The sequence below is a fragment of the Cygnus olor genome, chromosome 3, assembly GCF_009769625.2.
Source record: "Cygnus olor isolate bCygOlo1 chromosome 3, bCygOlo1.pri.v2, whole genome shotgun sequence".
NCBI lineage: Eukaryota > Metazoa > Chordata > Aves > Anseriformes > Anatidae > Cygnus > Cygnus olor.
This window is the reverse complement of record NC_049171.1, coordinates 88411705-88435064: the sequence shown is the minus strand read 5'-3', so window position 1 is coordinate 88435064 and position 23360 is coordinate 88411705. Positions and strand designations below refer to the sequence as shown.

Genomic DNA, 23360 nt, shown 5'->3' with positions numbered 1-23360 from the left:
CCATGTCGTCCAGGATGGTGAGGTGTCACTGAGCCATGACTGGTAGTGGGTTACACACAGCTCCAACAGCAAACACCGAGTCCATTACCAGTGAAAGGCAGGCTCAGAGCATTACTTTTCATCTTGGATTGTAAGTTCCACCAAGATCGCATCTACTCGTGCCCGTGCAGCACCCAGCATGATGGGGCTTGGCTCCTGATAAGACAAGAGGCAAGGCTGCAACCATCACGGCACTGCTTGGTGTCAGAGGCTGGAAAGGAACCCAGGAGTCCTGCCCCCTCGTTCCTGCCCATCAGACCACCCTCTTCTCACTGAGCTGGGAACTTGGGCTGGGCTTCACAAAAGTATTTTGGTGCCTACCTCCCACTAATTTCAAGGGGCTTTAGGTACCTAGATGCTTTTGGAGGCTCTGGGCCCAAATCCAAGAGTCCAACTGGCAGGCTGCTGGAGCCCTGTATCCTCCAGAGGCAATGCTGGAGGGTCTGCTACACAATGGAAGAAAATCAGGATGCAAGGCAGAAGGAGAAGGCAAAGGAAATCAAGGTCAGAATTAAATTCTTTAATACAAAAAAAGTTTGTTTGTCGTCGTCGTCGTCGTTTTTTTAAGATATATCTGTAATTTCTTTGTTTAAAAATAAATATGCACTAAGGAATATCTTGAAAAAATTCACTAGACACAATATGTAGTGTTAATATCTTTTTTCCCCGCAATTATTACAGATAAACAGTAGCACCAATAAATAAAATGATAACAAATATTAAAATTAAAAAGGAGAGAGATTCAAGATGTAGAATTTTCTATTTTTCCTGTCTCTTCTTTTTACATATATAAAAAAATCGTAGCGTCTATTTAATCCAAATCACACATATACATAAACATATATATATATATACAAACACATAGCCAAATATATATATAGTATGTAGATGTATATCTAACCCTTGTCTCAATAGGAATGTGTAGGGGTAGGTGTTAGAGAAATTAATTAAATAACTGCCCATAACATGCTACTGACTCTGCCAACAATTGGGGAGAGATGGGATGGGACAACAGGAAGGTTAAATTTATACACAACCAGTACAAATAAAAAAAAAAAAAGAGGTACGGCTTATAAATAGTTGAAATTAAATATTAACAAAGAATACTGAAAAATCCCTACTCTTTAATTAAATTATCTGTTTAATTTCTAATTTAAAAAGGGATATTAAATAAGTATATAAAACACTTTCTCTTCCCTCCCCCCCCATCGGAAGCCTCTGTCTTGCGCACGATGCAGCATGAGTATTATACATTGCAGATGCAAGCACCCACCCGTGTGTTTTTTTTCTCCTTCTGAAAGCCATCAGTCGGATGGGGAGTTCCTAGTGGTTAGTAGTCACTTGTTGTGAGTCTGTTTTTAGACCGTCTTGTCTTTTTTGGAAGCTTTCCGTGTTGTACATTATCAGGCGTTGAAAAATTCAATTGCAGATGATGTTTGGCAGATTTCTGACACAGACCGAGTACCTTTTTGATTATTATTATTATTATTAATAATTTTAATCACAGAACTAGATTATATATATCCACATAGATGTACAAACACGCTTTCAGGGGTGTGTGTGTGCGCGCGTGTGTAAGGTGGGTTTCACATACACCACAGCGTATATTGCAGATACACACATAGCCAAGATTTTCAGACACGGCTTGGGGATTCCGGCTGCCTTCACATTTGATTCCCCAGCCCAAGAGCTGGAAAAGGGGCCTGATATTTACAGTACACCATTAAAAAAAATCTTGACGCTCACATACACACACACACACCCCTACTGTGTATATACTTTTGATTAATATCCCTTTCCAGAAATGTTCCATAAGCATCTTGGATGCTCTTGAGTGGCAGCTCTGTGCATGAAGAAAGCAGACAGTGCTGAACAATTGTGTGGCTATGCACCGGTCCCCATTCTTGCTTCAGCACACTGTAGGCCTTATGTCCTTTTGCAGCCACCAAGGGCGGGGAATCTAGACTCCTGTGATACTTCCTTGAATGGAAAGTTAGTGCGCATCAGCTGCCCACCATCCTTAAGAGAAGCCAGCATTGCCTCTCTGGCGAAGTTTCTATAGCGAATAAAGTCAACGCAAAATGTACACTGACATCCCATGTCCCAGCAAGGCAGGCAGGTTATGAGACGAGTAAGGGCGAAGGTTGGGGGAAGAGAGGGGAGGAGGAATCCTTGATCACGCAGATGGCCGTTTCCTTGGCCTTTGACCCATCGCACCCTAGGATGCCGCTCTTTGGAACTCCCTGCCCATCCTCTCCATCACCTCTCCTCCCTGTCCCAGGCAAGGAGAAGGTGGTTTGTGGTACAGCACACTCTACAGAGAAACAGCGGAGGCCGCACAAGTCAGTTAGAGTTAAGAAGTTTACACCCAGCGCTTCTACTCAAGTCCAGTCTTAGCTTGTTTCTTATGCCCCAAGTAGCCCGCTTGTGTCCACAGCAGTCGAGTATTATCCAGTGAAGACACCAATAACATTAGCAATGTTAAAAAAAATAATCAGTATATATATATATATTATATATATATGTGTGTGTGTGTGTGTGTGTGGTTAAGATATACATATATGTATATATAGATGTGGTTAAAATATATATACATATATATATATGTATATGTATGTATACACACATATATATGTATGCATGGGAAAACCCATCAAATACACCCCTATAGTCTTCCTGGCTCTGTTATTTAGCAGCATGAAAAGAAAAATAAAATAAAACAGTTCAAAACCCAAAGGTGAATTCTGTGCGGCGGGTGCCTTGGGGAATGTTCCTTCCGGAGTCCATCGTCCGTACTGAAAGTGCTGTGCTCTACCGATCCTTCATTTTTAGGGTTCATTTGGATTAGTGTTTTGTTTTGTATTTTTCTGTCCAGGCGAGAAATCAGGCTCCAGAAACAGGGCTGTTCCCCCTTCTTTTCCGCTGCTCACCGTCTCGGTTTTTCACATCTGTCAGAGAGGAGAGGGAAGGAAAGAAAGAGAGGAGATCAATGTTTGTGACGGGGGTGCAAGTAAGACAGGGAAGGGGAGGAAGGGAGGTGACTGATGTGTTTAAGAGCATATGGCGTTAAGACATGGCATGACGTCACTGGTGGGGTGAAGTGCTGTGCAGTCAGGGCAGAACAGCAGAGAACCTCGACCCGTGAATGGGTCGATGAATTCTATTCCCGCAGGCTCACCTAGACACAGGGGGACACTGGTACAGGGGTAAATTTAGGAGCAGAATCAGAGGTCTCCTCACTCACAAGCTGAGCTGAGTGTCTTGTTTGCACCCTCTCACACCATGCACACATAGATACACGCACACACAAAAACAAGGCTAAGCAACGCATGCAGAAAGACACACTCCCTCAGCTCCCCACCTAGCCTGTTGTTTGGGTTGGAAGCAATGCAGGCAGCAAAGCCTCATGCAGGCGAGAAGGTGAAAAGAAAATGCATCTCATTTCACTGGCTGCCACAAGCAGGGGTTAGCGCCACAGAACAGCAGCAGCAGCAGCCTGAAGAAGCAGCAGGAGAAACAAAAATTTGCCCTCCCCTCCAGGGCCCAATTCTAACTCTACAAAGAGATGGAACAGGAAGAACTACAGCTTAACCAGCTTTTTATCTGGAAACAGATAAGCTACCCACTCTTATGACTCCTTCCTATCTTCCTGGCCAACACACCATCTCTGGAAATCTCCCTTAGTGCCAACTATCCCACCACAGGGAGTGACTAGTAAAAGAAGCAAGTAAACCCCTTCTGCCATCATGACTTCTTTGGGGTATTGTTTGTTTTTCTTTGTACTTTGTACTATTTCTCAGTCTTCAAACTCTGTAGGGTAATTTCCAGTTACTCTGTGGATAGGGAGCAGGACCAGAGGAAAAAAAACAAGGTTAGGTCTGGTCTCATTCTTCAGGGGCTATGCTCACTGGGAGAAGTGTAACTCTGGAAGCTGCTGTACTCTGGCCCCTCCATCAATTACTTTCCCACTCGGATTACAGAACCCCAGAAAATTCCTCTGTTTGCAGAGCAGTTTCCACCACTCTGGCAGTGCCTAGATGCCTCCCTGATTTTGGCACATAGCACTTTCACACCTAATGGAAGCACAGCCCTAGTCACCTAGCCAATTCCAGGCAGGCAAACAGATGTCTCCTCTGTCAGGATGTAGCCACTGGTGAGGACCCTGGATCTCTCTCCCTTATTCTTTCTCATCCAGCCACTGCTCCTGCAATATTCTCTTGACAGGAGGAAGCTCCTAGATCTCTGTGAACCGAGTTTGGAGGCACAACCAAGGGCTCATTAGCAAACCCATCTCTGTCTCTCTCTACGGATAGGTAGGATGATCATGCACCAGAGATGCACACGCAGCTGGTGCGAGTCAAGTGACCCCACTGAGTTCACCAAAGTGCTCAGGTGAGAACCAGGAATCGGTTTCTGCACATGCCCATGCCACAGATGGTGCATGATAAGTAGCATTCAGACAACACATGCACAGTGTGGATTTCTGAGCAGACACTAACCAGTGTCTTTGCATCTCCCACCTGGCATCTGAAATACAGACCTCTGCCTGCCTTCACCTAGAGACATGCTGTATCCCACATCACAGCCCTGAGTGCAGTCCCTCAAACCACAACTCTGGCCAAGACATGGACAGTAAGTACACTGTGAGCACAGTGCAAGAGGACAGGGCCCTCTCCCTGGCTTTCAAGAACACAAAGGCAAATGAGAGCATGAGGATATCCTTGAGGGTGAGGGAGGTTCCTGGCCTGGCCTTCCTTACTCTGCACACTGCAGAGTGTCCACAAGCCATACGGAAAGGGCTTGGAAGACAGGGGTGGTGGAATCCTAGTCAGCTAAGAAGGATTTGGCTTTGTACAACAGTACCCTCAGAGTTGCGCACACATAATGCACAGAGGGCTGCAGACCCTCCCCCTGGCTACTACAGCAGCATGAACTCTGTTACCTCGTTCTAGGGGAATGGACACCTTAGATACAAATGCCCTGTCTCTGGGAGCCATCCCCATCCAAGTCCTGACAGCACATCAGAAACGCAGAGCTGCCCTTTGACACAGGGAATCTCTGTCCTCATCTCAGTTAGACCCTCTGCCCTCTGGCCCACGTAGGATAGACAAACGAAGTAATCATATAGCACTGGTGCCAGAAGTCAGCAGGAAGCAAGCTCCCCCCTCTTTCTCTTTCTCTCTCTTTCTTTTTGTGTGTTTCTCTTTCATCCTTCAGGACACAAACCTGCAAGTGCGCTCGTTTAACTCAAGCTGCCTCGACTTGCAACGTGAGTCTGTGAATTTGCAGGAACATTTACAGGTCTGGGGATCTTGTACAAACAAGTGCTTTCTCCTCTCTGAGCAAGGCTCACAGTGACTGCAAAAAGGCAAAAGGAAAGATGTCTAAGCTACAGCGCTTCAGCAGAAAGAAAATACACATGCAACACCCTAAACATCAAAGCAATCCCCTTGCCCCCTCCCACAGCCCCCATGCTGCCCACTGGAGCGTCGCGGGCTGATGGTTTTCCAGCAGCACCCCGGCAGCCCCAGAACCTGGTCAGGACAGCACCCCTTTGCATTAGCGTAAAGAGAAAGAGAACAGGCTCTGCACAGTATTCACAAATGCTGCATTGGATCCATCGGCACAGGCCACAGGGAGGAGGAAGGGGGAAGCAAGGATGGGAAGGTGAGAGGTCCCAACCAGCCATTGATATATCAATGAAAGGCGTTCTCTGAAGTGGGCTATTCGAGTAGAAAGAGGCCAGCGGCTAAATGAGTTAAATACACAGCGTCTCTCCCCCCTGGAAAGCAGCTGGGCTCCAGCATCACGTGCTTATCCCTGCAGTCGGCAAGGCCCTCCTTTCCGTAAGCCCCGTCCCAGCCTTGCCACCTAGGAGCCTCCCGTGAGGGAAGGGCCGTGAGTTTTCAATGCAGAATTTTGTGAACCACCGTGAGAGACAGAGCGGAAGAGACAGGGAGAGAGACAGGGAGAGAGAAGCCACCGAAACCAGCAGGGAGAGAGAGAAAGAGAAAGAGAGAGAGAGCCCCCCAGTTCCCCAGCACCCCCTCTCCAGCTCCCCACCGTCCCACCTCTCCTCTCCGCTTGTGACTCCACCAGACACGCACGCACACGCGCGCACGCACGCACACACACCCATGCACGGCAGGCACCAGCCTGCCCGTCGCCAGTCGTCGTAGCACGAGACAAGTGGGGGACAGCACGCGACAGAGCCGCAACCCAAGGAGTGGGAGAAGAGGTGCAGAGCGCTCGCCCACCCACCCGCGCTCCTGTGCCTCGGGAAAATGGTCGCCAGTGATGATTAGAGAGAGCCAAGCAAGCGAAAGCCGCCTTCCCTGAGACACCCTTCGTGCCAGAGCGGTGCCACCGCCAGCGCTGCCCCTGCGGGATCTGCAGCCCACCAGTGACTGGGAGGGGAGGGTGAGATTTTGAGTGAGCAGCAAGCAGGCGGACTGGTTTGGGGAAAGGGAGGGAAGAGAGTCTACAAGCAGAGGACACAAACGTACAAGCTGGGTGGTTTGTACCGGCCTTTCTTGCGCTTTCTCTTTTGACCCTTCCCCTTTCCTCGCTTTGATTTTCTGGAAGAAAAACAAAAAAAAAAAACAGAGAAAGAGAGAGAGAGAGAGAGAGAAGGAAAGAAAGGGAGAGATAGAGAGAAAACGGAAGAAAACGCAAGGAAGAAGAGAAAAAAAACACAGCCATGTGCCTTGCTGGGAGGGGGAAGCACATGAGGCAGGACCGGAGGGCAAGTCCCGGGGCCGAAGCACAGATCTCCACCTCGCACACACACTCACTGGCCTCCTGCGCTCCTGCCAGCACCGCACCCAGCCTGCCCGCAGCCAAGCCAGCGCCAGGGGACACGGCGTGCGCAGAGGCCACCTCCACGCGGGGCTGTCTCAGAGGGCCCCCGCAGCCCCCGGAGAGGGGCAGCGGGGCGGGGGCGAGGGGAAGGGAACAGAAAGCCTGGTGAAAGCGTCACACAACCGCAGCGAGCGCAGACAACCATCCCGGGCCACAAGCTCAGGCGCACGCTGGCTGACGAGGGGCAACCTGTGTGGAGGGGCTCCCCCTGGGGAATAGGAAACTGCCCTGACCTGGTGGCGAGGAGGGGGCAGCCCAGGGATGGCGACAATCCTGCCACGGGATGGGCTCAGCACGCTGGGACAAGGGGGGAGAACAGGTCTGCAGAGCGGCGCTGTGTGGGAAGGGGCCACCTAGCCCGCGGGCTCTGCTCGCCCACCCCACTGCCTGCCTGTGGCCCAGTGGGCTCCAGGAGACCTCGCTGTCCGCTAATAGCCCTCCAGCAGCCTCCTTCCTGAGCGCCGGAGGAGGCAGAGGGAGGCCTGACCTAGCTATGACACCGAGGAGATGATAACCAGCAAGAGGCTTCAGGCCTTCTCTCCTTTTCTCCCTCACCCACCCCTTCCCTCCCTTTGCTTTCCACATGTATCTGGCAAACTGATGAGCGGACGGAGCCAAGGCACTGACTCTCTTAAAAATTCACCCCTTGCTCCTGATTTGGGGGCAGGAGCTGGGGCGGGACGGGGCTAGGACGTGCAGGCCTGGACGCTAACCATGGACCTCTACAGCCCAGCGAGAGCACAGAGAGGGAGGGAGGCTGGAGCCTGCGCTGCTCCTTGAGCCACATCAGCGCAGCACCAAGGGAGAGGCATGCGAGGAGAAGGCCCTGGGCAAAGCACCAGGGCTTGTCAGACAAGTGGGCACCACGGCAGCTCAGCAGAGACTCCCTCCTTCCCTGGCGCAGCCCACCTCGGGAGGCAGCTGCCGAGGGAGGGGACATGGGGGGGCAGAAGGGAAAGCACCACGGGTGTTCCTTAGGCCCCGTTCAAGTCTTCTCGCTGGAACGAGTGTCAGAGCATCAGCTCACTCCCAGCCTCTGCCCTACGTGTCGGGAGTCACAGGGAGGCGGTGAGGGGAGGAAAATCGACCTGAAGGGAGGAGAGGGGCACCAATATAACAGGACTTTCAATCGAGAGCAAGTCAAAGCACAGCAATCTCTCCCATCCCTTCCCTTCCTTCCCCGGGGAGTGCAGAACCAGCAAAGAGCAGGCAAGGTGCTGTTAGAAGAGGAAAGGGAATGCAACACAGTCCGGGCTGGCTGCTTCACCCACACCCCATCCTCACCAGAGCTCACACAGACCCAACTCTCGCACACCTTCAGACCACAGAGCCACGCAGACCGACCGTCCCCGACACGGCCCTGCACAGAGAGGAGCGCCGGCTGCCCGCGGCCCGATGCAGCCACGAGCGGATTTCCAGGGGGAGGAGGAGAGGCTGGAAGGCGGCTAGAAGGACACAACCGCCAGGAGAGGGGTGAAAGAAGTTCTCTCTCACTCTCCCACTTGCTCTCTCTCTCTGTTTCAGCCTCATCACCCAGTATTCACCCCTTTCCTCTCCAACTCCGCACCTCCAAGTGGCAGAGTCGCTATCCCAGCCATGCGCAGTCCGGCTGACCCTCTCACCCAGAGAGGTCACTCTATTTTTCCATGTTGTTCCACGTTTTGTGATCGTCCCTGCAACTACTGCAGGGCGAGAGCTGATTTACCTACTTTCCACAACCTTTTTACTTTGGGGAGGAAGGAAAGGGAAGGTTGTGCCTTAACCTTCTTCAGGTCAACAGAGTAAATCCATCAGCTTGAGAAAAACTCTCCTGAAAGCCTCCACCGAGACCCAGCTAGGAGATCCATCTCCTTTTACACCCTCCCACGCCCCCACCCCACCAAAATCAGCATCACATCGTGCATGGCATCAGTCCTGCCTCCACCAGGCCTCCACTGCCACCTCTCCCTGTAGCCAGCAGAGTTCCTACCCAAGCTGCTGTGAAAGAAGCCAGCAAGTTCTCACTCAAGCAGCAAGAAAAAAAATTAATAATAAAGAAAGGCAGCGATTTGCAGTAACCAGAAACACCCCAGGAAGAGGGAAGGGAGAACGGGGGCTGCACCTTGAATCCATTCTGGTAGGACACACACGACGGGACTTCCCTGACTCGGGGTAAAGCATTAGGAATGACTGCCATGGTCGTGGGTCATGCAAGCTCCAGGTCTGGGGTATGAAGGAAGGACCGTCAGATCTGGGTTTCTGTGCCCACCTGGAACGGATTCAGAGTGTCGCCCCATGCACTACCATATGCCATTTCCAAAAACACCTTCTCAAAGTGAGTATCTCCAACCAATCAAGGAAAAGGGCAAGGGGCAGTGGGGAGAGGAAATGCCAACCAACCACCAAAAGAGAAAGGAGGAAAGGTTTGTCACTTACTTTTCTTGTTTATTTTTGACATCTTTCTTTGGTCTGTGGGGAAAGAGAGAACAAAGGCCTCATTAGAAGGGAGCTTACCACATACACATCCAGTATTATTCCCAGTTCCCGCAAGCACAGGGAAGAGGACATGTACAGCTGCCGCTGCAGGATGCCCATGGCACAGGTTAAGTAGTCCTTCTCAAAGCGTTTGCTCTCCTGCTGCACCTCACCAGTGCCAAAAGTCCCCAGGTTGCAGGCTAGCAGTGTCCACCTGCCATATCTAGAGATGGAGGAGCCTCGCCAGCAGAGTTCTTTTCCCAGGCTCAGCCATCCCACTGCAAACCAACTGAGGAGACCGCAGAAGCCTCTGGACAACAGTCCCAACCCAACGGCAGAGAAAACAAAAGGCTCGGAATAAGTTTATCGCAAGAGGAACCAGTGCTGCTCCATTCTCACCTGCAGTCACATTTACTGTGCTGTAAGAAGCTCATGTGCGCTATGTGCTGACTCTGATGGGGTTTAATTCTCATGATCTGGAATGAAAGAAACAGAGAGGGTCACTGCCCATTCACTATTTATATTCACAGCTCCAAATCAGCCCGCTGCGCGGCAAAGCATTTGCACCCCAGGTGCTCCTGGGAAGAGCATGGCAGAGTTTGAGCTGGCTTTGAGGCCCCGTTCTCCCAGTCAGAGAAGGCCTTTGATCACAAGCAAGCGGCAACACCAGGCTCGTGCCAAAGCTCTGTTTGCTCATGCATGCAAGGTGCCAGCACTGGTGGACTGCCTTGGAGACAGAGGCATGGGAGAGGGCGTAACACCACAGTAAGATTCTCACTGAGCCGTCCCTGGTCAATACTAGCAAGACAGCAATGGAGCATTCAGCCTGCTCCCAGCGAGAGGCATGTTTCAGTCTAAAGCAAAGGCCCAAAGCAAAAGCTCCACGTCCGACTACTGTTCCCTAAGCCACCACTCCTTCCCGGCTGACATGTCACCTTCTCAGTGAGATGACACACAGAATAAATCTGGTGCTCTGTGCTTAAAACACCCCTGCAGAGCCAGACTTCGCCCAGCCCCCAGCTCCGTGTGCCTCCAGGGAAGTTATATGGGAAGCTAGGCACGTACTGTCACAGTCTCTCAACCCAGAACCTGGCTGGAGCACTAGTTCTAGCATTTGCACCACAGATCTCCTGAAGTGCTTCTGACCCTTCACAGGCATGCAGGCATGCCAGCCAAAACATGTAATTCAGCAAGGAATGGTAAGAAGAAAGCTGTCCTTAGTTACACCGTGCTAGTAGGCTCTGGCCCAGGCTGGAGCATGCAAGTGGAAAAGCAATACAGGGGAACCATGGAAGGACACAGAGAGGTTCTCTGCCGGAGTTCAAACACAGCCGAGGTCACAAGTGAAAAGCACTGGCTGGTAATCACGCAGTCCTGCACGTCTCTCATCCATATCAAAAACTGATGGCAATATTTACAGTGCCCTTTCAAGAGGCTGAGGGACAAAAGTAGGTGAGGGAGCTACAGGCTAAGGGTAACGGACACTAGCACCACAGTGGATACAAGCTGGAATCAAGGCCGGCAGACAAGGGCAGTGACAATGCTCTCTAAGCAGAGTCTGGATCTTCCCCGTGTGCCCAGCCTTTGCTATCACGGCCAGTCCCTGTCTCTTCCAAGAAATGAATTCAGCAGCCTCCAAACAAAGGAGGAGGATGCCCAGAGGCAGAAAGGCTTTTCCACTTGACACTGAAGCAGTGTGTTTCTTAGAGACCCTTTCCACCCCTGCTGTGCCAATGCAGCTAATGACCCAAATCCTCTGCTCCGTTGGTAAAGACTGACCTCACATGCCCTCCGGGAGAGAGTACTCACAGGCTTTTCCCTATTGCGCTACTCAGCTGCCTTCAGAGCAACAGCTGTGTGGACCAAATGCAGAGTTAAGGTAGAGCAAGGGTCTGGGGAGTATCTTCTCCGGGGCCTCAGAGATAACAGCATCAGAAATGCTCCTTTGCATTCTCTATGCGTAAAGTGCTCCTTTGCAGAAATGCTCCTGTGCCTGCTCCTAGCTTCTGTATCTCTTGGGGTGGCTGTGACGGGTGACTTGCCTTCTCCACCCAAGCAAGCCAGCTTGCAAGTTGGGCCCTCACCTCCATCGTGACGTTGTACACATCCACAGGGACACATTCTAGGCCCTCATCGCCGCAGCAACCCGCACATCTCATCAGAGGCACACAGGATGGCTTGAATATGTACTCCACCTCATCAGGGTACTCCTGGAAAATGTCCACCAGGGTCTCAATTGTCCTGCAGAAACTGCGCTCGTAGACTTCCAGGAATTTGATAACTACAGGGAGGAATGGAGGGAATAAGTTAATGCAAACTTAGCTCAAGAATGTCTAGTGCTTTGCCCCTTAAAACGAGCCAGACAGTTGCAACACATCTACCCTATGCTCTTCACTACCAGTCTTGCAGGCCTACGTCCTTCGTCTCTGCCCTACTCACCCACCATCCCTCCCTCCCACCCACACCCCAAATCAGTAGGGGAAGAAAAGGAGATGGCCCTTCCTCCTGCTGCTTTGGGACAGAGACAAGCTGGACCGGAGAGCTTCGCTATTTGGACTGGCCCTCCCTGGCAACATGATGCATCCCACAGGTGCCTCGTCCCCTTGCCATTCCCCATACTCTCAGACATGCTGCCTCTAAGGAAAGTAGCCCAGCTAAAAGGCACCTGAGGCTGCTGCAGATGACCTGCACTCTGGATTAAGGCCCTTCACTCGTTCGTCTTTCACCCTCTTTCAAAAAGGCCATTTGATGCCTTGGTTTTAGGAGGCAGGGGTATAAGCCAGAGGCAAAAGCATCCTCTCTGTAGACCTCAGCGCAGAGACGCCCCTGAGAATGGTGAGACGGCTGTGAGCAGCGCATCCACGTGGCTCCACTCTCCCCACCAGCTACAGCTTTTGCCCACGCACAGCATCCACCTCAGCAGGCCACCTTCAGAAGACCGACAGCACCCGCTACAAGTCGCAGCCTCCCTGTCTCTACACTGACCACTCTCCCAGAGCAAGGAAGCAAGCCAGCACCTGGAAGACTCGAAGCAAGCCCACAGCACCCCCAGGATTAACCAGACCACACACTTGGCTACTGAACCACAATAAGGCGATGTGGGAGGGGGAACGGGGTGGGTCTGCCATTATCCCCTGCCTTCCCTCTGAATGGAGCAAACACTAACTGCTTGCGACCTGCACTGATTTCACAAGCGTTTCTCAATGTTTCCCAGCCTCTTGCCAAAGCTTCGTCTTGCTGCTTGGTCAAGGGTTGGAGAGATTTAAAGAGATGAGAGATAGGGTAGATAAGTACACACGCACAAAACCCAGCTGCTCGTACACCTCTGCAAACAGCGAGTACCTGGAGCCCTCCAGGCCTCCCAGCTCTACCAGCATGCAGGCAGCAAAGGAAGTTGTCTCAAATGGAGCAGAGGATAAGCGTATGCACAAAGAGATAGTACCTGCCCCGTGCTGTTATGCGCTATAATGATCCACCTGTACAGTATGCAGAGTCCTACAGCACCGAGGTTGATAACTCTGAGTGATAAGCACAAACTGCTTGCATCATGGAAAAATGGTCTCTGGTAAGCGTTTCTAAAGCGCCCTGAACTTGTGACAAACTGGCATAAAGGTTACTTTGCCACAAAAATGCAAAAGCTGCAGGGCTTGGAGCTCACAGCCCGCAGTTAATTGTTGAAAGTTAATTCTAGGTCATGCAGAGCTGACAGTGCCACAGTGCTGAGAGCGGGTACAAGAGGGGAGGAGCTCCCATCCAGGCAGTTTGAAGTGTCAGAGAGCGTGAGCAGCTATTAAAAGAGAAAGTGGCTTATGAAAAGGAAATGTAGCCTGGCAGGCATGGACTGCTTGTTGGTATTCCTAGCCTAAAAGACAGCATGCCTCTGTTCCCTGTCCTTTCCCTTCCTCTTCCCTCCTCCCCTAACTACAGCGTGCCTCCTGCCTGTCCTCCGATCTTGTCTGTGCTACCTCCTTCTTCCTGCTCCCCTTCAGAGTGACCTTAGTCACTGCCTATGCTCCAACAAGTTGAACAATTTAATATGTGGGAAATTCTGCAGGCACAATGACAGCCACTGAACTGCACTGTTGATTATTCACGCTGTGCCAGCAGAAAGGACCTGGGAACTCCGGCAATACAAGCACAGCGCTGGATAAGAATGCTTCCAGACCCACTGCAAGGGGAAGAAGGGAAGAAAAGAGGGAGGAAAAGCGACAGTTACCTGTGCCGATCAACTGCTGCTCACTGAATTCGTCTGGAGCATATAAAGAGCCAGAAACCGAAACCAGGCAGAAAACTGAAGTGAAACTGATTCAGGTCCACAGTGCTTTCTACATGTTTGCACTGCTCGAGCAGCTGGATTATACCAGGGAATGCAGACTACAGATTGGCCACAGAACAGCACATTTGATTTATTTTGCAGAGCCTTTACTTTTATGGCTACACCCTGATAACTATCCTTGAGATCTGGGAAATCTGACAGGACCTAACGCCTCCCGTTATCAGTGCTGGAGTTTTTGCCTTTACTTTAATGTACAAGGATTTTCCAAAGTCTGAATCAGCCTCGGAAGAGGGAACGGGGACTCTTTATCCAACTGCCAGTCAGAATATCCTGCCATGAAAGGCGCGTTGCCTCGATTTCACTGGACACAGAGCATTCACACGGAGACTGTGCAGCACTCCACAGTCCATTTGCACAGCTAGTTCCCAAACCGGAGCACATGACTGAGGTACAGTCATCCTCACAACAAAGCCCTGCCCCTGCTACTGTATCTACACTTACTCCTATGTACTGGGAGTCATATTCTGCACTTTGCCGGGCTGATTCAGTCCGTGCTTCCTTTCCATTGGTTGTGTCAGGGACGGAAGGACGTCTGTCTTTCATGGGGAAACATAGGAAGGTCACTGAAGGACTAACACCGCTTGGCCTGCTCCCTTCCTGCAATTTGGGCCTCAGCCCATGTTAAAAGTTAATCCCACATTTAACCCACACCCCTACCCTGTAAAACACCTCCAAATTTGAGTCAGAGGTTCTTCTTTGTGAATGGAGAGGGAAGTAAGGTTAAAACTCAGACAGGGCCCACATTAACTCTTTAGGCAGACATGGCCACAGCAGGCAGGATTAAGTCCAAATTCAGAGCAGTCAAGTGGGAACAAGCTAGACTAGAAAAGGAGCAGGTCTGTGATCATTCTGCCTCCCTCCCCGTCAATGGCTTAGCAGCAATACAGACACACTGTTCTGTTAAAAATAAAAGTGCAGCCACAAGTGCTGGTGGTTTCCTTTATTTATACCAGAAAATCTTTTCTCGTGGAACAAACAAAGAGCGTTTGTCTAACTCCTCTACAACTTCCCATGCCACAAAACATGTGGAAGGCTCTCTTGAGCACAAAAGGGTATGGGCTGAAGTTAAAATTACAGGCTCCAACCAGAGTAAGTCCATCCCAAATAAAAACCTGTCGCAGCCTGACATCTCAGAGCAAGCACAAAATGGCCAAAGACACAAAGTCACCTTACGCACCCACCCCAAAGACCCCAGGAGTATCAGCAGAAGGCACTGCAGGATTGTCCTTGTACAACAGAGGCACATCATCAACTCCTCTTAACAGAGGGGAAACTGAGGTACAGAGAGAGAACCGCCAAGGTCATACAGCAGGACAGAAGCAGAGCCAGGAAGGTAATGCCAAGAGTCCTGATTTCTAGCTCGCAGATGTATTTGCATAGCAGAGCCAGGAATAGCATCAAGGCAATAGCACTGGAGTCCCACTGCTCACGCTGCTAGACCAACTTCTCCCCTGCTCCCATCAACCTTCCTGTGACAGGGAATTAAATTCTGTTCAACTCTTCCCTCCCCAGGAACGTAGTCAGACACAACAAATGGCACAGATCAGGACACTAACTCTCTTCTACCAACAGCAGAGGGACTGGTTACCAAAATAAGCCTCACAGCAGGCTCCATCTTGATCCCTCTGGAGTCACTGAACCTTCTTCTGTTGACTTCAGCAGGAGCAAGGGTCAAGCGCAACATGCGGCAGCCCGCCAGCAAATCGGAAATTTCGGCCACGCAAAATGGACACCTAGCCCAAACGCTGCCTGCCACAAATCTCTGGCTACCTGCAGTTGGTCATACCAACAAAGTTACAGAAATTGAAATAGAGTGCAACATAAAAAGCCAATCTGGGCCCACACTGCTAGAGCCCTCTGCTGACCTCCAGCTGGAATAACGCTGGAGGTCACAGCCCATGGGGGGACCCTGCGAGACCTCCGACAGAGCCAGCCACGCCAGCGAGGGGCCTGCTCCACTGCCAAGGTAATGGGGAAAACATGGTCAGAACAGAAGCTGATTGATGATCACCTCAGCCTGAAGGCCCCCAAGTCCACAGCCCCCACTTCTGAGCGGAGGACTGCGGACGGAAAGCCCACCAGGCTCCACCAGGCAGGGGGCTTGCAGGAGGCACCTCTGACTAGCCTGGCGGCTGACTGCTCTCCTGGCCTACACGCACATGTGCTCGCACAAATCCGCAGAGCCGAGGACATGGCCACAGCCTGGCTTTTGGGTGGCTGGAGCAGCACAGAATCACTACGGCTGCACAGGCACCACCTCATTTAGTAAAATCTTTAAGGTTGGAAAAGAGCTCCAAGATCACCTGGTCCCATCTCTACTGCGCTGCCAGCAGCAGATTAAGCAAAACCTATATGGGATCCAACTCCTGAACCTTTTACGGCTGCTCACACCGGCGTAAAAGGGTGCCTTTTTCAAGCCTGGCTCTGCACACAGCGATAGCCCGAGCTGGGGGACGAGGCTGGAAGTCACCCTGCACTGCCACCCCTCTTCTCCCTCCACACCCAGAGCCACTGCTGGTGGTGCCGGGGCTGTCGGGCACGGCTCCGGCCTTTGTTCGGGGATCAGCCCCGGCCGCCCGGGCACCACCGGCGCCTCCGGGGAGGAGGCGGGCGGCTAAGATGACAAATCCCTTCCTACGGCACTGTGGCGAATTCCTAGGAGGCTGTTTGCAGCCACTCAGCTCTTTGTGTGCGCGCATAAATATATATATATATATATATATATAAATGAGCGTGTGTGTGTGCACCAGCGCACGCACGCAGTTCTCCCCGGAGTTATGGGAAGCGCGCAGCAGGCTGGGCCGGCCCCGCCGCACGTCCCGGCCCCGCCGCACGTCCCGATCCCGATCCCAATCCCGATCCCAATCCCGATCCCGACCCCGCTCCCGCGGCCGCCCCCAGCCCCGCGGGGTCCGGCCCCGACCCCGCCGGGGCTAATGGCGGCGCCCGGCGGCGGCAGCCCCCCGCTCCCGCTGCGGCTCCCCGGGAGGTGGCGGTGTTGGCCGCCGGCCGCTCCCGGGGCCCGGGCCGCCTTTCCCCGAGCCCCCCGGCAAGCCGCCCGGCTCTTACCTTCGTTGGGTTTCCGCTCCCCATCCCCCAGGGCAGGAGCAGCCTTCGACAACTGCAAAGACAAGAGAAAATCGGTCACAACGCGGAGCCCCCCACGCCGGGCCGGGGGCAGCCGGGCCCGCCGCCACCGGGGAGGCCGGGGCGGGCACAGAGCCCTTTTGTTCCCCCCCGTCCTCGGCCCTGCAGGAGCCGAAGGGAGAACGGGGCCGGGGAAGGGAAAGGGGAGAGGAAAGCGACCCGAGGGGTTGGAAGGAGCCCCCCCGAGGGATTTGCAGCGACTGGGGGCAAAAAGCATTGAGCAGATGAGGGCCGGGTGAGAAAAACAACGCGGGTGACCTTCTCCCGCTGGCCCGCGCTGCTCCGTGGGCCTGGGCAAGCCGTGGGCCTGGTGCCACCTCCAGAGCAGCGCCAGGCCTGCCTTTCTCCTTCAGGCCTCCCCTTCCCCGCCATAAAGGTGAATCTGGCCCAGGAGGAGGGCCGAGCGGGGAGAAGGGCTGTCAGGCGCGAAAGGGCATCGCGCCCCGCTCAATGTCACCGATGTCTGTCACCGAGCAGCAGTGGCCGCAGAGGTGTCGCTATCTGGCCCCGGTGTCAGGGTGGTTAACTGCTGTGGCACCGCACGCCGTGAACCCCCATGTGTCCCTCTGTGCTGGCACTGTCACGTAACGGGCCCGTCCCCAGCCCCTGCGCTGCTTCCCCAGGACAAAAAGAGGCCCTGAGCTCTGCATTTGCTCCTGCTGTCCTCTTAGGACAAGGGGCATTTCCAAACCGCTGACGCAGGAGGGAGCAGCAATAGGGATCCCACCCCCAGACTGGGATGGAGTGGTGTTATGCTGCTTCACTGAGGAAGTTTTTTTTTAATTCCAGGTGAAACAAAAACTCCACTCTTCCTGCTCTGCGTGAGGGTTTTAGTTCTGACGTAACTTTCCAGCCAAGTCAGGTTTCCCCCTGCTGTTCTGTTCTGAACCAAAACCAAAAAAAGCTTGGGTTTCTTCACTTCTGCAAGGTATGTTGCCACCTGCGTGACGCCATCCACCCTGGAACCTGCTGCATTTCAGCAGAGGCGCAAAAAGAGAGTGGCAATGCAAACACACAGAGCACTGTTTCATCAGCAACATGCTGTATTTGGGCTTAGAAAAAGGCCCTCTGATCTCACAGCTGGAGACGGGACTGAATTGAGCAGGCAAAGTCCACCTCGAGCTCACAACGGGAATCTGCCACCTATGGTCTTCTAGCAGCCCTGTGCACAGAGCAGCACCACCTTCTGAGTGGCCTGAAGTGTCAGCTTTTAAAAGGAGGAGGAAAGAGAGCTGGCAAAGCCCCTCTCCCAGCCATTCCTTTGTGTCTGTGCACAGTTCCCTTTGTCTAAGGTCCCCCTGACCGAACTCCTTGCTTCTCATTTCAACCGACATCCTTCTGCACCTGGGAATAACACACCAGGCCCGGACCTGAGCCACCCCACGCGTGGATCTGTTATGTCCCTGGGGAGAAAAGCCTGTGTGCCTAACCTCAGTGCTGTGATAACAGTTTAAAAAGCAGGTTCCTAGGAACAATTTCATTCCTGAAGTGTGAAGGTCACTGCAACAGCACAAACAAAATGGAGGCAGCAGAGGTTGCAGCGGCCTTCCAAAGACGCACAGCGCCTGAAGATCTATGGGTCAAAAGAAAACTGCATCAAGGGCAGAAAAGCCTCCATTCATGTCATAGCACCGGAAGAAGATCACGAGCCAGGCCGATCTATCCAAGTCACAATGCTCCCAAGACCTTTCGCAGAGGGATTTTTGGTTCGCACACCAAATGACAGTGATGGACTAAGCAAAATTAGCTCTGAGACACCTTGAGGGTCTTTCTGCCCATTCCCAGTGTGAGGCGGCTCAGCCTGCTGCCAAGCCCCCTGCCTCCATACACACACGAACACGCGCACGTGGTGCATGGGTGTTGGGAAGCAGACGTAAGCCGCACACTTTCACTGCTCACCTGCGCGTGGCCAGCACCTCTCCCTGCCCAATGCACCAGCGCGGGAGCCAGAGCACCCTCCCAGCTCTCACCTAGACCTGGGCTGCAACTCCACCCGTAGGGTGGGAAACAGGATCGGTACGGAGCCTGCCAGGAGCAGGGTGAACGAGGTTGCTGTTCCCCCCTGGCAGAGCTCTGCAGCACTCGAAGGGGAGCTCTCAGCAGTCACCCAAAAGGTTTCCCAGAACTATCAGTAACACGCTGTCTGCCCGCTATACCAGGAAACCTCTCTGCCCTTTTGGCAGTGCCTTTCACCTGTGGCTAATGCCCTCCAAGCCCGTTCACTCAAACAACAGGGCAGGCAGGGGGTTCTGCCTCGGTTGAAACCAGGCTGCTACATATCATAAAGGGCAATGGGAAGCCAAAAGCCTTCCAAGGGACAAGCAGGCCCAGCGTGCCCTTCGGTGGGAGCCTGAAGGTCACGCTCTCCTCTGCTGTCTTTTGGAATTACCCAACAGCTCTGTAACACAATTTGTTTCCAATAGATTTTCAGCATTTCACAGAGGTGTGGAAGCAAGCCCTGGGCTCGAGAGCAGGGTAAATGCCCCCAGAGAATGGGGCTGACCAGGGGGAAGCTCCTTTTTGTGCCCTTTGCAGGTCACAGTGAACGCACATCCTGAAGTGGGGTAAAACCCTCCCGAGCAAATAAACCTGCCTCACACTGTCTGTATCTGCACCTTCCCCGCCCCCCTTCTCCTCCAAGTGCCAGTACGAAGCAAGTTACTCTCTGAAGGGAGAGAAAAGGTTAATCAAGTCATTCCTCTCCAGCCATCACCCCCCTCACCACCACCACCAGGACTCTTTCTCTCCCTTCCCCTCCCCCTAATCTGTGCAGCCTCATTAAAAGAGCTTTGTAACTGTTTAGGACTGGAACAAACAATCCATCCACTTTGAGAGGGGCTCTGGGACAGGAGTTAAGGCACTTTTCGTCTTAGGCGCTAGAAATTCTTCTCAGCGGTTTCTACTTAAGCGGTGGGGGGACTCGCTGCACTCCTTCCCCATTGTACCTACAGACGGAGATCAGTAATCCCGCGAGCTGCCAGCACGGCGCAGGCACCTCTGACACGGAGCAGGACGGACAAGAGACCCCATTCGGGGTCGCTCAGGAATCCGAGAGCCCCTCCCAGCCCCCAGCATGGGTTCCCCTCTCCCCTGCTCCTGAAGGAGCCCTCCTCCTCCCAGCGTGTCCCCGGACCGCGGGCCCGCAGCGGGTCTGGGGAAGGTGACCCGTGGTGTCCTGGCTGCCAGGGGGCTCGGGAGGCAGGCTCCGGGGGCTCCCAGCGGGGCCTGGCGCAGAGGCACGCCGAAGGCAGCGCGGCTGGTGGGTGTGTGATCATTAGCAGTCTGGTCACAGGCTCGCTCTCCCTCCCTCCGTGTCTGATCGCTGCCTGTTCCCTGTGGCAATACAGCTGGTACAGCCAGGTCCCTCCACGGTTCGGGGTGGGAAGGGATGAGCTCTCAGCCCCCCACCAGCACGGACCTGCCACCGTGCCGCCGCCGAGACCCCTGGACAAAGGAAGATGGGGAAGGACCTGCCTTCCCCCATTCTCTAGGAAACCGGGGACTGGAAGGGGACAAAAACGCAACCTCCCGCACCCTGCGGGGCTACACGCCCGCTGGCCAACAGCTGGGAGGGTGGCACTGCAAAACCACCTCTCCCTCCCTCTCCTGCACGGAAGGGCTAGTGCCACAAGCAGAGGCAGACACCTGTGGCATCAGCGCCACCCAGCCCGGGCCGTGACACAATTCCCCGCTGTCCCGGCCTCGCTGCAGGAGCGACCGTACCAGCTCCCTCGGTCAGGAGCCATCCCCCTGCCACCTTCTCCGGGGGAGCACCGTGATTCCTGCGTCCCTCCTCCCTCGCCTTCAGGAAAGCAGCCTGACACGCGCTGGACCCTGCCTTCCCAGCTCAGCCTCTGCCAGGGCTTTTCTTTAATTCTCTCCAACGCGCCTGGCTAGCTAGATAGGTTTTATTCAGCACGACAGTCTGATTAACACTACAGATAAATATTATCATCAAAGCACAAAACCCTAGTCCCAACGTGAAGAGTCATGCTTTCTGCCGTGCCCAGAGCCATCGTCAAGCTGCCTACGTGAGATCTGCTGGTATTTCCAACGTTCCCATCACCGTGGTGCCCAGGCGACCAACGGACAAATAAGGACAGAACTGAAGGACAGACCTCACCGTCTGTCTGTCTGAGCACTTATATGGCCCGCATCACCCGGCTGTCTGAACATCTCGCGATCTCTCGTGCAATTATCCCCGCAACACTTCCCACCACCCCACAGTTCCCACGCCACCCCGGAATTTTTCCCTACTCTTTTCCCCCCCCCCACTCCCCCCCCACCGTTACCCTCTGTCTTTTCTCAGCAGCACCATCCTCCCGCCTGGGAGAAAAGGCAGCATGAGGCTTTCACGCGACTCCCGAGGACAGGCAGACCTGGACCCTACCTGATCCGCAGCTTCATCTCCGGGGAAGAGGAAGGGGAGGGGAGAAGGAGCAAGGGGAGGGTTGAAGGGTATTATTACTAGACACCGACCCGGAGTTGTCTAACCTACAGCCAGGGAACAGACGCTGCTCTGCAAGTTTACGGAGGAGCTGGGAGGCAAAGAAGCCCTGTTTTCGGTGACGGTGGAAAAACTCTTGGAGAGCAGAAAGAATCGTCCCACGAGCCAAATCTGGCAGGCTGGCTGCACGGAGCTGCTCCGTGACACGCTCTAATGAGAGCTCAGCCTCGGTTCCCATCAAGCACAGCCTAACGTGCGGCTGTCACTGGAGAAAGTAGAGATATAACAGGCTAGAAACAAAGCGTGCAGTGCCTGCATGACTTCGGTTACAGCTGAAATGGCTCCTAATTGGGGAGTTACCTTCCAGCATCCGTGCTGAACAAACAATGTGAATAACTGATTAGTTTGCAAGCGACGTTTATGTTCACGACTGTGGGAGATGATCTAGCCCGCATTCTCGCCGAGAGCTGAGGAGATGGCAGGGGAGAACTAGCTCCTTATAGCCCTTAAAACATAATCCGCGCCTGCCTAGCATACAGCCACTTTCACGTGGGCACTCTGTCTAAACCCCTTAATATCTCTTGGCAACACAGCCCTCTTGACTCTTTTGAAAACAGATTTATAGGACAGGTTTGCACAGAAAGCTGCCTTTCTTTTTCTCTCTCCTTTTTTTTTTTTTTTTTTTTAAAGGAGAGAAAGACAAGGAGGAAGAGTCGGTTTCTAATCGCTCAGGAATGACAATGAGGCAAAAGTAAAAGTGACCGAGGAAGGAGAGAAGGGAAAAACGAGGGGTTTTGTAATCTCGGTGCAGGAGATATACATTTTGAAAAAAAAAAAAAAATCAATCTGGAAGAAATTCAGGATCCATTTTGTCCTCTTTGATCTCTATTTGTTTTTCCAGCTAGGTATTTTGAACTCCACACGGCAGCGCGAACCCGAGCCGGGACCCAAGGCAAATACCGCCGAAACACCCTTTTGCAATGTCAGGAGAGCCGAGGCCGGGAGGAGAGAGGCTGATGCAAGAAGCCAGCGCGCTGCCTCCCCTCCTTTCCCTTCCCTTCCCTTCCCTGCCCCGCGCAGCGCCGCGCAGCGCCCCGGCCCCGCGGAGCCCCACGGCGGGGGCGTGCAATGCGCGCACATGTGCGCGGCCCCTCCGCGCCTCGCCCCCCTCGCACAGGCACAGCGGGCAGGTGGGAGCCGAGGGAAGGGGGAATAAAATAAAACAAAAAAAAAAAAAAGGGAAAAAAAATTATGATTTTTTTTTAATTTTTCCCGCCCCCCCCCCCCCCCCCCCCCACTTCCCCTCCGCACGCGGGGGCACACAAGCCCCGTCCCGCCGCTTACCTCCGCGCTCTGCAGATAGAGCAGCGCCGCCAGCCCCCAGTGGATCCAAGTGAGCAGAAAGTTCATGGTTGCCGCCGCACGCCGCGGAGGAACGGGGCCCGCCGCGCTCCGCCTCGCCTCCGCCGCCGCCCCGCCGCCGCCGCCGCCCCGCCGCGCTCTCGCCCGCGCCTCCTCCGTGCCCTCCTGGGGTGCCGCCGGCCGGGCGCTGCGAGGGGCTCCGGGGGAAGGGGGGCTCCTCTTCGGGGCGTCCGCGTTCACCCCTCCATAAGGCCGGCTCTCCGCCGGCGGCCCCCGCTGCTGCTCCCGGTGGGCGCTCCGCCGGGCCGAGCGCAGGCTCCGCGGCCGCCCCGCCGCCGCCGCCCGGCCCCCGCCGCCGGGCAATCCGAGCTCCACAGCGGCAACCGGGGCAGGCAGAGGCACCCGCGCCGCGCTCGCTCTCGGCTTCGCGCACTCACGCCAAAGTTTGCGGGGAAAAGTTTCAATGCATCTCTTTTCCTGCGCGCCCCCCACCTCTTCTTCGCGGCGGCTGCCTCCCCCCGCCGGGGGGATGGAAGGGGCTGAGCCCGCCGCCGCTCGGCCGTCCACCGCTTTAAAAAAAAAAAAAAAAAAAAAAATCAGAAGAGGGTGAAAAAAAATAAAAAGAAAAAAAAATCCAAACTGGCTGGAGAGGGAGGCAACCGGGGCGGAGAAGAGGGGAAAAGGGGGGGGGGGGGGGGAGCTTTGCAGGAAAGG

At 53.7% G+C, this 23360-nt stretch overlaps 1 protein-coding gene across 10 annotated transcripts; it reads right to left on the bottom strand.

The window, feature by feature from the left end:
- Positions 1-538: 538 nt before the first annotated feature.
- VEGFA (vascular endothelial growth factor A) lies at positions 539-23360 on the bottom strand. Of its 10 annotated transcripts, none has more exons than XM_040552018.1 (9): positions 22629-23358; positions 16760-16811; positions 11439-11635; positions 9754-9830; positions 9316-9348; positions 9002-9148; positions 6546-6617; positions 5266-5397; positions 539-2987 (listed from the first exon to the last, which is right to left on the bottom strand). In XM_040552018.1, the coding sequence occupies exons 1-9, from the start codon at positions 22692-22694 to the stop codon at positions 2966-2968; spliced, it is 798 nt and encodes a 265-aa protein (XP_040407952.1). In that variant the 5' UTR covers positions 22695-23358; the 3' UTR covers positions 539-2965. The 10 variants fall into 10 exon arrangements, with proteins under 10 accessions (XP_040407952.1, XP_040407961.1, XP_040407954.1 ...); XM_040552027.1 differs by lacking the exon at positions 22629-23358 and adding an exon at positions 21228-22490; XM_040552020.1 differs by lacking the exon at positions 5266-5397 and having other exon boundaries at positions 22629-23360.

Excerpts from the sequence above, each read along its gene's own strand:
- VEGFA (XM_040552018.1), bottom strand. The coding sequence starts at position 22,694 with ATGAACTTTCTGCTCACTTGGATCCACTGGGGGCTGGCGGCGCTGCTC. Across the intron at positions 11,636-16,759 it reads GGAGCGGAAACCCAACGAAG|TTATCAAATTCCTGGAAGTC; the intron begins GTAAGAGCCGGG and ends TCCTCCCTGTAG. Across the intron at positions 9,349-9,753 it reads CACAGTAAATGTGACTGCAG|ACCAAAGAAAGATGTCAAAA; the intron begins GTGAGAATGGAG and ends CTTTCCCCACAG.